The sequence below is a fragment of the Malania oleifera genome, chromosome 13, assembly GCF_029873635.1.
Source record: "Malania oleifera isolate guangnan ecotype guangnan chromosome 13, ASM2987363v1, whole genome shotgun sequence".
Lineage (NCBI taxonomy): Eukaryota > Viridiplantae > Streptophyta > Magnoliopsida > Santalales > Ximeniaceae > Malania > Malania oleifera.
In genome coordinates, this window is record NC_080429.1 from 42711138 (window position 1) to 42726579 (window position 15442).

The 15442-nt window shown below is 34.3% G+C and overlaps 1 protein-coding gene across 1 annotated transcript; it reads right to left on the reverse strand.

Annotated features, from left to right (window-relative positions):
* Window positions 1-6829: 6829 nt before the first annotated feature.
* On the reverse strand, window positions 6830-9371 carry LOC131146407 (transcription factor MYB35-like). Its single transcript, XM_058096001.1, has 3 exons — window positions 8926-9371; window positions 8604-8733; window positions 6830-7828 (listed from the first exon to the last, which is right to left on the reverse strand). Exons 1-3 carry the CDS (start codon window positions 8996-8998, stop codon window positions 6952-6954), a joined length of 1080 nt encoding a protein of 359 aa, XP_057951984.1. The 5' UTR covers window positions 8999-9371; the 3' UTR covers window positions 6830-6951.
* Window positions 9372-15442: the final 6071 nt, after the last annotated feature.

The following is a 15442-nucleotide window of genomic DNA, read 5'->3' on the forward strand; positions in this document are numbered from 1 at the left end:
CATCCGTAGTGCATGGTATCATGCTGATGTTGTCACAATTGCAAACTCTACAAATTAAGAAAGTTAAAAAAATTAGTATACGCTTTTTGAAAAATTTTGGCAGCATTACTCCTGTAAATATAACATTTTCCATAGAGATATGCTCCAAACCTAGGTGTTTACAATAAACAGTTCACAATAATCCAACTAGTAATAAATTTTACAAGTGCACAAGAGCTTCATATAATAAGCATTAAATAATGTAACGTGTTCGTGCATCCCATAAACAATATATATCAGAATATAGTTCTATGAAAAAATAGAATGTGATGTTTATGGTTTACATGGCTTCCATAGGACTTTAAAACAACTATAATAATCAAATAATACAAATGAGTCCATGATTGATAAAATTTTCACTTAGCATATGTAAAAGTAAATTTAGAGATGAAGTTCAAAGTTCATTTGAAGTTCACTCATTCTTTCAAAAATGTTTTAACATTCAGCACACTATAACCATATGAGCATATGGTATATGGCTATGATTATTTCGAGAAAAAGTCAACAAATTTTTGGCCGCATGCCGTCTATAAATAGAACATTTCTCAAACCTACAAGTCATAAAAGCATGCAATTTACAATATTTTTGCATCATGCAGATGTCATTTAGATTAAGACATGCAACAACCTAAAAGTATCTACCAGCAAACAATACACATCACTGCATCAGCCATGCAAATGGCGTTCCAATCAAGCATGCAGTCCTAATATCCACTACCAACATGCGGTTCACAAGATATATCAATCCAAACATGCAATCCAAAAATTAAATCATCTATTAAACTGAAGTTCGAACTTTATGACAATATATAATTTGCCTATATAGTCCAGAAAAAGAAAAATGCTTCGACCAAAATCTTGAATTTGTTGAAGCTCCCATTTTTTCTAGTTCTCTTCTTCCTTTTATACTCCCTCCCTCCAACTGTTACTTGGCCCTCGCTCCACTTTACTTCTGCTTACTATCTTCCTTCCCACCCTCCCAAGGTTGAAAAAGTAGAAGAATGTTTGTGCTAATACTCTTTGGCTTGCTGACATTCTTAATATTGGGGCTCACTATTTGGAGGGCTTTCAAATAATTACAAAAATACTAACTTAAAAAAGTCTCCTTGGCACTTAGTGAGGGTAGAGGGTGAGGATCGTACTAGTATACACAGTCTTATCCATGCTTTAATGCAGAAGCTGTTTTCTTGGACTCAAAATTCATAATCAACTAATCACAAAAGAACAATCTTACTATTAATCTTAGGCTCGCCCTCACAAAAATACCAGCTTATCTTCTTATTTTTTAAATTTATATAAAAGTTGGACATTTTTTTATTATTTTCTAAATTTTTAATTTCTCACTGTATGTTTGAGGGAATGGAACTCAAAATTTAGGTTTATATTTTTGTGGACTACAATAAAAAATAGTGTAGCATAAAAAGGGTATTCAATTTCAAATCCATAAACCCAAATCCAAACTCCTAAAATCCATGATCCCATACACTCCATCATATAATTTTTAAAATTCAAAAATAATTTTTTTTTGCTACAATTATTTTGTAATCTAGAAATAAATAAATGAAAAACCATTTGAGCAACTAAATAAACCCTATTTTCTACACTTCTAATACGAATCTTTGAAAACTTAAAAATAAGCTAGAATATTTATAATTTTTTGAAAAATAAAAAATGGACAATGGATAGTATTTTCCACAGGACCTAAAGAGGTTTCCTTTTTTAGCTTTGGAGACCCAAATTAGGTTTGGACCATGCTTTGAAGATCCGTATTTTTTTTCACCTTTGTAAGATTCAATCTTAAGAACCTCGACATGTGCAGATCAAATTCTAACCATCAAGACGTCTCACGTAAGACACATTAAAATTATGTGATTCACATAATGTTTATTCTTTAGAATAGATTAGTTATAATAAGGTAGTTACAATTAGTTAATACAATAAATATATTGTTAGTATAAAACGAACAACAAAATGAAACTTTTTATGAATCCTTAACAAAGATAAGATAGGGAAAAACTATATTCAAATTTCACCATGAAAATATTTATTCCTTTCTAAATACCAACAGATGAAATAATAAGTAATATACAATAAATAACTACTACCTCTACGACTAAATTTCTTATAGTTTTTCATCTTATTTCAAATATAACGTAAGGAGAACTAGATGAAGAGATTCTACTTAATTAGCATCCAAAATAAGGAAAGCCCCCTTTCTCAAAATTTCCATAACCATCTCCACAGGGAAATATATACCCCAATCATTCTTGATGATGGAGAAAATACATGATGATAAGCTCTACTAAAATTACTAACATGGGTGATTAGCTTCAGAAATTGCTGGCCGAAGGAGCAAGTTTACCTACTATGCCTTAAGAAAAAAAAATTGCCTCCTGTGACAAGTTCTAGCTACCGTCAGTAAAATAAAATGGATGGGTCAATAGTTGAAGGCATGATTCATGTCGATTGGTTCAATAGGATGACAACCCCTTCATAGGATGCCTTTTTCACATGGGAAGCTACTCTTGGAAAAATCCTTACATTTATTATATATTTAAAAATCAAAAACACAAAACATAGCTACCGGAAGACAACGTAGACCACCTAGAAGAAGGAGAAGAAGAAGAAGAAGAAGCTTACCGTGGAAGAAAAGAGAGGAGAGGTGGCTATGTGTAGACACTATGAGCGGAGACGCTGTGGGCCGCAGCGAAAGGCGGAGATGCTCTCCGCTGTGGGTGATGGCTTGAGGAGCGAGGAGGGAGGGGCAGGAGTGAGGAGTGAGGAGCGAGGACGAGGGAGGGGCAGGAAGGAGGAGGGAGAAGGAAATTTGGGGATTTCAGATTTTGAGTAGGGATGGGCGGGCAGAGAAAGGATTTTAGATTTTGAGCAGCAGTGACGGTTTTAAAAACCGTCACTACTAATTTTAAATATTTTTTTATTTTTTTAAATAAAAGGACAATTAGTGACGGTTTGTAAAACCATCACTAATAAAGGGCTAGTAGTGACAAAAATACAAAACTGTCACTACTACTCTGAATTTTTTTTGTTTATTTTTTTAAATAAAAAGACTATTAGTGATGGTTTTGAAAATCGTCATTAATAAGGCCCATTAGTGACGAAAATAAAAACAGTCACTACTACTCTGAATTTTTTTTTTTTTTTTTTTTAAATAAAAAGACTATTGGTGACGGTTTTGAAACCCGTCACTAATAAGGACCCATTAGTGACGAAAATACAAAATCATCACTACTACTCTAAATTTTTTTTTTTTTTAAATAAAAAATACTATTGGTGACGGTTCTGAAAATCGTCACTAATAAGGACCGATTAGTGACGAAAATACAAAATTGTCACTAGTACTCGGAAATTATTTTTTCCTTAATATTAAAGACTATTAGTGATGGTTCTGAAAACCGTCACTAATAAGGAACCTGTAGTGATGAAGATAAAAAATCGTTACTAATAGTATGAAATAATACATTTTTTTTATTTTTTTTAATAAGACGATAAGTAGTGATGATAACAAAACCGTCACTAATACCACCTTGGTATGACTAATTTTCCAAACCGTCATTAATAATTGACTAGTAGTGAAAGCTGCTTAATCGTCACTAATAATCAACAATTAGTGATGATTTGATTCCGTCGCTAATACCCTAAGAACCGTCGCTAATATTTTTTTAGATAATTCCCGTGCGAAAAGTGGTTTCCTATGATAGTTCGAGCAGGGAAAATTGGTGTTTAGTGACGAATTTATTAGTGACGATTTCAAAACCGTCACTAATACGACACTATTAGTGAAAGTTTCTAAAACCTTCACTAATACCCACTTTTAGTGACGAAATTAAAACCGTCACTAATAAATTCATCACTAAAAACCAATTTCTTTGTAGTGTAACCAGCCTGCCCCCCTTTTCCTCCAACCCCAACGCTCACATTGCATGGCCGGGTCACATCAAGAACCATCCTTACTTTCTTTCTTTTTTCCGTTTATGCACACACACAGGCCCATCTACCCGAGGCCTCTCTCCAAGTCCAGCACCTCCTTCAAAAGGCAAACAAAACAAGCCTTCCTTTTACTCAAAGAAAACTAAGCAGCCTTTTCTTATTTGAGCACGGCTGGGTCAAATCCAGCCCAGCACATGCTTGAGAAGCCACTTACTTGAGGCATCTCTCCAATTTCCTTCTCTCCTTTAATTCCAAAACCCAACTCACATCTTATTTTAATTAAAAGCCCAGCTACCCGAGGACCTTCTTCATGCATGGATATGTTCGGATACCTCCAATACCAAGCCCAACTCACGTGAATCTCACAATTTTCCCACGTGCATGGCTCAAGGTGCATGGTCGAGCTCCTTTTATGTACACACACACGGCTCACATACATGGCCTTTCTTCATGTTTAAATTTCGGATTTAATTTCCAAGAAAAATCTTCTTTCTTTTCTTCAAATTTGGGATAAAGTTAAATGATCACAGTGAGACCTAAAATCAAAAAAAATAAATAAAATTAGACCAAATTTTAAAGTTAAAAAGTGATAAATTATTCTAATTTATGCCACTCATCAGCTGGATCATTTCTTTGTTCATATTCTAGTCCCGCCTCCATTTGTATATTTAAATTTCCTCTCGGAGGTGGTTTGTGTTTTGGGATCCAACCAAGTACACCAGCATATTCATATCCCATAAGCTTTTTAGTGGTCGATGAGAATTGATATGAGGTCTTCCTTTTAAGAAAGAGAGTTGAAGAGCTAGCTAGACCCATGTGCTTAAAAATAATGTTTAAAATCCCTCCATAAGGAAGTATGACCCTTCTAGTCTTTTCTTTGGTGATCATCCATTTCAGTATAACTCTACGAAGATCCAAAATGCTTGCCTTTATAAATGCGCCACATAACAAAACAGTTTAGATAGGAAACGTGGTCTCTAGACCCATTCATAGGTAGAATGTTATACGTTATCAAAAAGTCTATGATCTTTGCCTCTAGAGTTAATTGCCTATACAAAAGGCGGATGACCAAACTAATTGCCTATACAAAAGGCGGATGACCAAACTAGGTTGTTTGATTTGTTAAGATTAAAGGCAAAAATTCTTGAGGGGTAAACCCTTGATCCATAATCCAAGATTGTTCAAGATTTGGACATTCAAATGCCTCAAACTGAATACGAAATCTTTCAGCTATTGTTTGTGGTGTTAGGGCAATGGCTTTGTTCATTATTTGGGCCGTATATATATATTTCCTTCTCTTCCTAAATTGGCATAAAATAAAAAAACTAGGTTCGAGAAAACCCCTTTAGGTTGATAAGTAATGAAACGATCCCAACCTAGAGGAGCAAACATCTTAAGGACATTGGGAAAATTGGCTTCCATAAAATGCAAATCTAAAACCTTACCAAGAATAAGTTCTATGGAGTGAAGATGTTCGTTGTAAATCATCCTTGCCTCTGGAGTCAAGAGCCAATTACGGATGTGCTCCGTGTCATCTTGGCCTAAAGATTTGTTTTTGTTAACCATTTGCTTCATCTTTGGCATGATTTTGAAGGTGAAAACAATATAATATTGAGAAATCCAAGTGTAATTAAACAACAAGATCTAGGCTTAAATCTAAAGTTTTGAAGCAAAAACGAGTAGGAGAAAGCTTGAAGAAGGAAGGACGCAACTTTGGGTGAGAGAGAAAGAGGGTTTGGGTAGCTAGAGTGCTAAAAAGTTTGGATTTTTTATGAAAATAAACTTTTATACCTACAAAATTCGATCACCCAGACATTTCCTTCGTTCGCCCGAAGTCCTGACTCTCGAAATCAGAAAGGGTTCGGTCGCCTGACCTCTTGATGACCATTTTAAGAAGGGTTCAGTCACCTGACCTATACCCTTCGTTCACCCAAAGTCCTGAAAATTTTGATTTAACTTAAAATTTAGTCTAGAAACACTAAAATTAATGAACACTTTCTTCTCAAAATATTTCTCGAGGATGTAATGTGCCTAATTCACATCTTATAGATATGAAACAGTCCTCATGAAGAGGTTTTGTGAATATATCAGGCCATTGTTCATCCATGCTCACGAATCCAAGAGTGATATCTTCTTTCTGCATATGATCTCTAAAGAAATGATGTTTAATGTCGATATGCTTAGTCCTTGAGTGAGATATCGAATTTTTGGATATGTTAATGGCGCTAGTGTTATCACATTTTACAGGAACTATCTCATATTCCAAATTGTAATCATTAAGTTGTTGCTTCATATACAACTCTTGTGCACAACAACTACCAGTAGCAACCTACTCAGCCTCAACGGTAGATAATGCCACGAAATTCTGTTTCTTAGAAAACTAAGATACCAGAGATCGTCCTAAGAAGTGACATGTACCACTTGTACTCTTGCAGTCTATTTTGCACCTGACATAATCTGCATCAGAGTAGCTGATCATTTCAAATGATGTATCTTTAGGATACCATAAACCTAAGTCTATAGTACCTATCAAATACCTTAAAATACTTTTGATAGCAATTTGATGTGATTCCTTAGGTGATGCTTGAAATCTAACCCATATACAAATGATGAATATAATGTTTGGTCTACTTGCCATTAAGTAGAGCTATGAGTTAGTATACATAGATCTTTAACTTATTGTGGCTTTTGGGAATTTGTATGGGCGACTTGTCCCTGCAAGTATCACTACACCCTCAAAATTCTTCATGGTATAGTTAATGTATCAATCACACATACACTGATACCAAAAAAACAAATACAAAATCATAATTCTAAAATAATTTAAAATTGCAAGTCTGTAGGTATGTAAGTAAAGGGATGAGAATAACAAGCCCAATGTAATCATCATCATTCTAAATTTATTACAGGCTTTGATATGGATCGCTATTAGCTTTTTTATAATCCTATGAATCCAACAACAACTTAATAGAAGTAGAATGACTCCTCAAAAAGGTTAGGGAACTCCATAAACATCTCATTGTCGTGATCAAGGATGGCTTCAACAAATGAAGTACTAGAAGATGATGAAGCTTGGAAGCCATTGGTCTGAACTCCATAGGCCATTTTTTCTACTCCATTAAAGTTTTGTTCTCCCCCACTGTTGAGCTCACTTTGTACTTTCACATTTTGCATTTGGCATGAGTAGCCTTTGGTTGAAAATCCTGCCATGTTTTCATGTTCTTGGGGATCACCTGGCAAAAATGCATCTTCGAGAAGAAAATCTTGCCAACTGAAGCTTAGAGGCAGTTTATCTTGTGCTGCAGTACAGCAGGTAGAAGAAGAGGATGACGATGGCGATGACATCAAAGAGCCTTCATTGACAAAATGGGGTGTGGGAGGTTCATGCTTGGTGGATTTTGAGGACTCTTTAACCACTGTTATGGTTTGGAGTTCAGCTAGAAGATCCATCGAGTGGTCATCGTTAGTTTCGCAGTGTTGGCAGAGGAAATGGGGGATCTTATTGCTGTTCAGTAAGCTCTCTTGGTTGGGTTCCACTTTTGGTGATACTCCTGGTGCCATCAAATGAGTGTTGGTGCCTGAAAATCCTTGTGCTGGGACTGAAGTTTGTTCTGTTTTAAACATGACTGCGTTTTTCAAATCTCTATTCAGAGAACCAATTCGAGTTGTGGATTTTGGGAAGCCACCGATGCTTCCATAATCCGCAAGGATTTGAGAAAAGGGTTTGTGGGTGACAGGGTCAATTCCCATTTCAGAAAGCTTCTTTCTGAGCTTAGTGTTCCAATAGCTCTTCACATCATTGTCTGTTCTTCCTGGAAGTTGTTGGGCTATTATAGACCACCTGGACAAAAAAATATAAATGCGAGCGCGAGAGAAAGAGAGAGAGAGAGAAACAGAGATAGAGAGTCAGTCATTATAATATCACTTGTAACAGAAATGGAGCTGTGAAAATAGTTAGTCATCACTCCAGTATATTGGTGAGTTGTGGCGTGATTTGATGGGGCATGGGGATAACACAACTTTCTCCTGGCCACCAAAAGAAATGTATTGTTATAGAACCACCTCCCAGCATAGCCTTTTGACGAACAATGTCTAGAAATTCTTCACTTTTGGGTTTGGTTCGACTGTTCTAGACAGGCATAGCCACCACTATGTAACAATAAAAAAACTTATATATAGAACAGCAGGTCAGGCACTAAGTTACCCCCTACCCACTCCATTTTCCCTTATCTTCTGGCATTTCATGGTAGGATCGGGTTTCCATTGGTAATTGGGATTACCAAAGAGTAAGGTATTTGTGATGGAATAATCCTTTGGAGTGGCAGTAGACAGATTTTGATGTCTGCTCACTGCAAAGGAGCCAAGCCCTATGCTAAGGTCCTTACCAGTAAAATGAAATCTACCAGACAATGTTATAAAGTCCAATGATGAAAATTTTCAATTACCAACAGAGTGGAAGACTAGAAGAATATGATAATTCTAATTAGGGGACATATCAGAACTCAGAAAACCCAACTACTAGTACTAAAACTGCATGTTTCATCAGAAGGAGAATGTATGTACGCATTGAAAAGAAGGGGAAGGGTACTTGTACAGAACCTTCCAGACCAACCCACCTGCTACCTATAGCTGCATGAAGCCTAATGATCAATTCTTCCTCTTGGGGTGTGAAGTTGCCATGCTTGAGATCAGACCTCAGGTAATTAGTCCACCTAAGCCTGCAACTTTTCCCACATCTCCTAAGACCTGTTTTAGCACTCAAAACTCTTATATAATATTCAAGCATCCAAAGTTCACAAAAAATACAGAAATTGAACAGCGAGAACATATATTTACAGTATAACCAGATTTAGTCCAATCAACATCAAAATTTTTCAAAACAAAAAACAAAAAAATTGAACTGGAACTTTTTTTCTTTTGGGTGTAAAAAAATCTCACCTTCTTTTTTTGGGACCGGTCCAATTACCCGTTCCATGCTTTGATACACATGCGAGTATTTTGGCATCCTCATCTGCTGTATGCCGCCTTTTCAAATTCAGGTCATCCCAACAAGGGGGTCTTACAATTTTCTATTGATCCAAAGCTCATTCCATGGGATTTCAAAAAAACAAAAAAAAAAAAGAGAGAGAGAGAGAGAGAGAGGGGTGGCTGGTGGTGAGAGAAAGAGCAATGAGCAGCTTCAAAACAAAACTGTTTTGCAAATGGTGTTACTTGAGAAAAAGAAAGGGAAGAAGGAGATGGGTTTGAAGGTTTAACGAGTGCGCAGGCAAGAAAAGCATGGGGGGGCTCACTCTCATTTTAACTAAATCTGCATGATGAATGGCATCTCCTCATGCAATGTTTGGCTTTGAAATATATAAAAGAAAATTAGAAATGATTTCTTTGGCTCCAAAGAGCATTTGAGACAGGTTCAAATTGTGTGGAATTTTTTTGGTTCAGTTTAGATTAGAACTAAGTGTATTTAACTTTAAATTATTGGTTGTTTGGATTATCTGCTCTCCCTGTGCAAAAGGAGATGACTCCTATCTAGTTTTTATTAAACACAAATTTCATGAGAACAAATATTTTATGGAATAAGGAGAGCAAGTTTTACAAATGGAAAAATTAACTAATACACAACACTGCCTGACAATTATCACCCATACCCATTTACTCACTCATACCCATCATCAATAAAAGAGTAATATACACTCACTTAATTATATGGGTCATAAATGAGTGATAGAGTTAGACCTATTTATTAAATGGGTTAAATGAGTGAACCTGCTAAATCCACAAACTCATTTAAATTTTTAACTGTATTAATTAAAATAATTAATTTATTTAATTTATCACATTTAAAAAGATGTCATAAGTAATTAATTAATATTATAATTTGAATTTCTATGAGCCTAACATAAATATGTGTTCATTTTGAGCATTTACATAATTACGTACATAATTTAACTTGATTTTCAAGCTAATTAATATACATACATGTTCGAAAATATGTACGTAATTATGCAATTATATTTGTATACATATCTAATTTGATTTACTTTAGTTTTCCAAACCAATTAATTGCTTCAATCTAGATATGTCCGTATTTTATAGGTATGTAATTATATTATTTGTTATCATTTGAAATTAAACTATATAATTACATAATTAATACCGTTATGAAAAAAATTGTACATTATTTTGCTTTATGAACAATTCGATATGGATGTATTCGTAATTACACAATTATAAATGTACATAATTGGTTTAGTTCATATGCATGCAACATGCATGTACTCAATTATGTAATCGGTTTAGTTTAGATATGTCCTTAATTATATAGCTATGTAATTATAGTATTAATTATACCTATCATTTGAAACTAAACAACATAATTACATAATTAACATCATAATTACATAATTAACATTATAATTTAGAAATTTAAGTCCCTAATTTTGTAACATTGGATAATTTACAAAAGACACGAATTTTGGACCAAGCCTTATATAAAAAGTCTCAAACAAATGAAAATGTATGGATTTACAAAGATGTATAAAATTCAGGTCAACTCAACAAACTTACAAAGTAAGGTGTAAAGTATCCTAGTTTATGAAAAGATCACTACCATGAGTTTGGGAACTATGTCATGTACCACTAAGGTAGATTACAATTTTGATAACGACTGCCGAGATTTGGGAACTAGTCCCACATGCCTCTGAAATATATAGGCAAAACAACTTGGATGCGACTACTCATATTTGTGAACTAATGCCACATGCCTCTAAAATAGTCAAAATAACTTAGATACGACTACTCATATTTTGAAACTAATGTCACATGCCTCTAAGATAACCAAAATAATTTGGATGCGACTACTCAAATTTTTGAGATAGTAAAATTAATTTGGATGCGACTACTTGAATTGTCAAGATAGTCAAAACAAATTGGATGCGACTACTCAAGTTGCAAAAATAGACAAAACAACTTGGATGCGACTATTCGGATTAAATAGGATATTCAAAATAAATTAGAAGTAGCTACTTAGATTTGGGAATCAATGTCTCAAGTATCCGAAGTAGACAAAACAACTTGGAAGTGGCTACTTGGATTTTGGAACCAATGTCCTAAGTATCCGAAGTAAGTGGAAAAACTTGGAAGTGGTTACTTGGATTTGGGAACTTATGCCCCAAATATCCAAAGTAGACAGAACAACGTGTGCAGTGACTACATGGATTTGGGAACCAATGTCCTAAGTACCCAAAGTAGACAAAACAATTTGAAAGTGACTACTCAAATTTGGAAACTAATGCCCCAAACATCCAAAGTAGACAAAACAATTTGAAAATGACTACTCGGGTTTTGGAAACTAATGTCTCATACCCTAAGTAGAATGCAAACCATTCCAAATCATGGAAGACAATGAATTGAAGGGATAAGAAATGAAATGAACACTATTTACAAAAAATATATGATGAACTTTGTATGATATGAACCTTATGATACAAAATGTATGTGGATTGCTGCCTGATGATGCTCTACATGCAATGCATGATAATGAACAATTTTCATTTTTTTAGGTATGCTTGTGAACCAATGCCTATCCAATCAATAGACTAGGATCTGCAACCAATCTTTGTCATATCTCAATTTTTCTCCTAATTTTTTTCAAATTCCAATCTGATGTAAGTGCCCCTAAATTTTTCTTACCATATCTTAACTCTGCCTCCACAATCTTCAAATTCCAATCTATGGAGAGAAAATTTCATGTTTTGCCCATGATGCCCCTATTAACAATCTTCAAGGAAACCACACTCTTAAGCAAAAAAATACTACTCATGTTGTCTGATGTGAAAGCCCCTAGATTTTATTCTCTCATAACTTGACAGCCTCATGCTACTTGTGATCAAGTTACTCAAGAATTTTGATTAACCAATGTTTCACTTGATTTTCCAAGCAATGGCATCTTAAGGACTCCAATCTTAATTTTGAAAATCATTTTAAAATTAAATGAATAAGTATGCAATCAAATAAAATAATCTCATTAAGGATACAAATGAAATTATCAAACCTATCTATTTACCTGGTTTTCGTGCTTGTTTGACGGGAAATGACTTTACCAGTACTCGGACGTCATGCATCTTTAATGTTAACTTTAAGAATCAAATCAACAAGCAAACACTTTTTTTAGAATCGATTTTTTTTTTTTTTTGTTTTTTTCAAACTCCTTTTCTATATGGGAAAAAGTATACCGATATTGTCCATCTGCTGCACCCATTTCTGTACAACTCTACTATATATCTGATACTAACTTCCAATGGTTCCTTCTTCATTTGTGTTCCATAACTCATTTCAACATTTCCATCCTAAATTACAATCAATATTTTATTAGGTAATTTAATCAATATTTCAATCTCCAAATAAACTTTAAGACACGAGATGAAACATAGGCTAAGAATACATTTTTACAGAAGAATATGAAAATTAAGGTTAAAAAACCCTTCCCAAAATGACATTTATATCCTTCATGATGGAAAAATTTAACCGAACTTGTTCTCTGAACAAGCTGCCTACGTTCCTTATTAGGATCAGGACATAACGTAATTCAAACTCTATTGAGTTTAACAATTCTTTTGAGGTTCTGGCATACACCAATCAAGTCAGGATTTTCATTTTGGACCGTAATGTAGGCTAACTGTATAGGCTAAATAAGAAAAAGATTTAATAAGGCTTAAAGTCATTAATTTTGTTCGGGTAACATTTGTCAAGGATCACCTATGAAGTATGTCCCTCATCATTTTTCCTTTTTTTTTTTTTCCTTTTTTTTGTTTTGTTTTGTTTTTTTATTATTTTTGTTCTTCCCTTCTTTTACTATTTCTTTTGCTTTTCCTTTTATGAAGGGATCTTGGCTCTCCTTTTTTTTTTTTTTTTTTTTTGGAATTCACTTGGGATTAATCTTCTTGAAATTGCCTTAGTGTAGGGAGTGATCCTTTGATGGTTAATTCAAGAAATAAAAATTTTCCAGGCCCAACAAGGCCTGAATTTTTCTTTTGGGAAACAAAAAAATGGCCTGTCATCCTTTTGACAATAACCATTACCTCAAATTAATTGTTAAACACTAGGAGACCAAAAAACTATTTAAACTTTTGGCAAACTGACTTTAAGAAAAATCTGGTTTTAAAATTAAGGCTTAGACAGGTTACCTAGTGGTAAATGTATTGTTTGGTTCTTTTGGGTCTACTGGCCGACCAAAGATGGCCACCCATTACTTGATCAAAATACAATCATTTCACCCATAAGACATTAACCACAATTTAGAATAGAAGGGCGAAACAACTTTTTCATTGATCTTATAAAAAAAGGCAACCAATACATCAAGCAAAATATTTTTTTACAGCATCTGAATTGATTGGGTGCGGTAAATCGACCCCATCCATATCAGCTAACAGTAATGCTTCTCCTGAAAAAGGTTTTCCTTACAACATAAGGTATTTCATAATTCGGAGTCCATTTTTCATGAGTATCATTATGGATTGGTAAAATCTTCTTCAAAACCAAATCTCCTTCTTGGAATTGCTGCAGACACACTTTTTTGTTAAAGGCTTTCACCATTCTTCTTTGATAAAGTTGTCCATGAACCAACACAACCAACATTTTCTCCTCAATAAGATTTAGCTTATCATATCTTGCTTTTATCCATTCGGCCACTTCCAATTTTACCTCCTTCAAAACTTGCAAAGATGGTATCTTGACCTCAACCGGAACAACCATCTCCACTCCATATACTAATGAGTAAGGAGTTACCCCAGTAGAAGTGCAAATTGTGGTCCTATATGCCAACAAAGCAAAAGGTAACTGTTGACTCTACGAGTCCAATCCTGTTTTGATAACGACAACTCACTTGGTATTTGATCTATGCATTGAGTTTGTGAACAAGAACTATATTAAGCATGCACGAAAAGATAATGAGTCATGGAAGCCTTCAAGTAAAGCTTACACATCTTGGCAAGTACCATGGAACTCAAAAAGTACAAGAATCAAGATACAAGCGGCAAAGTTCAAGAATCTCTTGGGAATGGGTATTTAGAGCTTATGTATTTACATTATCATATGATTTATTTTGAAGCTCAAATATAACTTAGAGTGATTTTAGGTTTCATGCATTTCATGTATATCATTAGGGAACCTGTATGAACTTAGAAATGTTTTCAAATCATTGAAAAATATGTTTTATAAAAGACCCAAGAAGAGAATCAAAGCATATTTTTAACTTAGAAAAGAAAATTTGAGAAAAAGGGTAGTTCGGTCGCCTGAACTTTACTTCAGTAGCCTGAAGAATAAGTTCGGTAGCCTGAAGAATAAGTTCGGTCGTTTGAAGAATTAAATGGGAAAGATAGAACCTGGCAGAGGTACTTCGGTCGCCTGACCCTAGAACCTCAGGCACCTGAAGTTGTCACTTTAGGAGCTTGAACCCCAGTTCGGTTGCCTAAACTTGCGGGAAAGCCTAAAAAAATCAGATGTTTATTAAAAACACGCGAGCTATCTAATTGATCCAACGACTAAGATCAATCCTAAGGGTCATACACTATATATATTAAATGTCTAAACCCTATAAAAGAAGTAAAGACATAAAGAAAGAAAAGAACACACCTTGTTGCAAGAACGTTGAAAATCTACTTTTAGTGCTATACGATTGCTTACTTCTCAATCTCTAATCTTCAAGCTTGAGCAAATCAACTCAGACTCTCAAAGGGAACTGGTTTATTCTACTGTACTTCAATCTAGTATTGAGGTTTGATCTTTCAAGTTTATATTCTTAAGAAATTCTCATCTCATTGCTTGTTCTTGACTAAGTATTGAAAAGTTTTGATCTTGAGTGTATCAATTCATATAAAATATATTTTTGAGAAGATCATTACTTGAAAAAACTTATTTAACTTGGTTGATTGATTTTTGATTCAAGTGGGTGTTCTTCAAAGGATTTATATTTTGATATATTAAAGCTTGATTAAATATCACTTGTTTTCAAGACAAAGATTTTGTTAACGAGTTCACTTCAAAAATACTTTTACATCTTTACAAAAGTGAACCAAGAACCCTAGTTAACTCCAAGGCATTTCAAATATATTTTAACTTGAGATTTTTGAATAAATCGAGATTCGTGTGTTGATGCATAATCATTCATAAAACAATTGTATCGTTTTCATACATTCACGAGCTTCAAGTTATATCATATGTTAATGTGTTAGGAATTTGAATTGTACTCACAAGCTTTTGTTAGAAGTATTGTTTTGAGTGTTATTTTATAGATTCTATTGTATACACGGTTCGGTGTGTGAACCGGTGTGTGAGGAGAGAGCTGTATTTCTTGTAAGCAGCGAAGTAGGAGGAAGCTGTACCTCTTGTAAGCAGCGGATTGTACGGGAAGCTCTGTCCCACTTTAAGGAGCAGGGTTTTTTTGTGAATCCTTGAGTGG

What these genes read in the sequence shown, in the direction of transcription:
- LOC131146407 (XM_058096001.1), bottom strand. Translation starts at nt 8,998, where the DNA reads ATGAGGATGCCAAAATACTCGCATGTGTATCAAAGCATGGAACGGGTA. An exon ending in ACCGGTCCCAAAAAAAGAAG is followed by an intron (nt 8,734 to 8,925) that starts GTGAGATTTTTT and finishes GTGCTAAAACAG; the next exon opens with GTCTTAGGAGATGTGGGAAA. An exon ending in CATGCAGCTATAGGTAGCAG is followed by an intron (nt 7,829 to 8,603) that starts GTGGGTTGGTCT and finishes TTTTTTGTCCAG; the next exon opens with GTGGTCTATAATAGCCCAAC.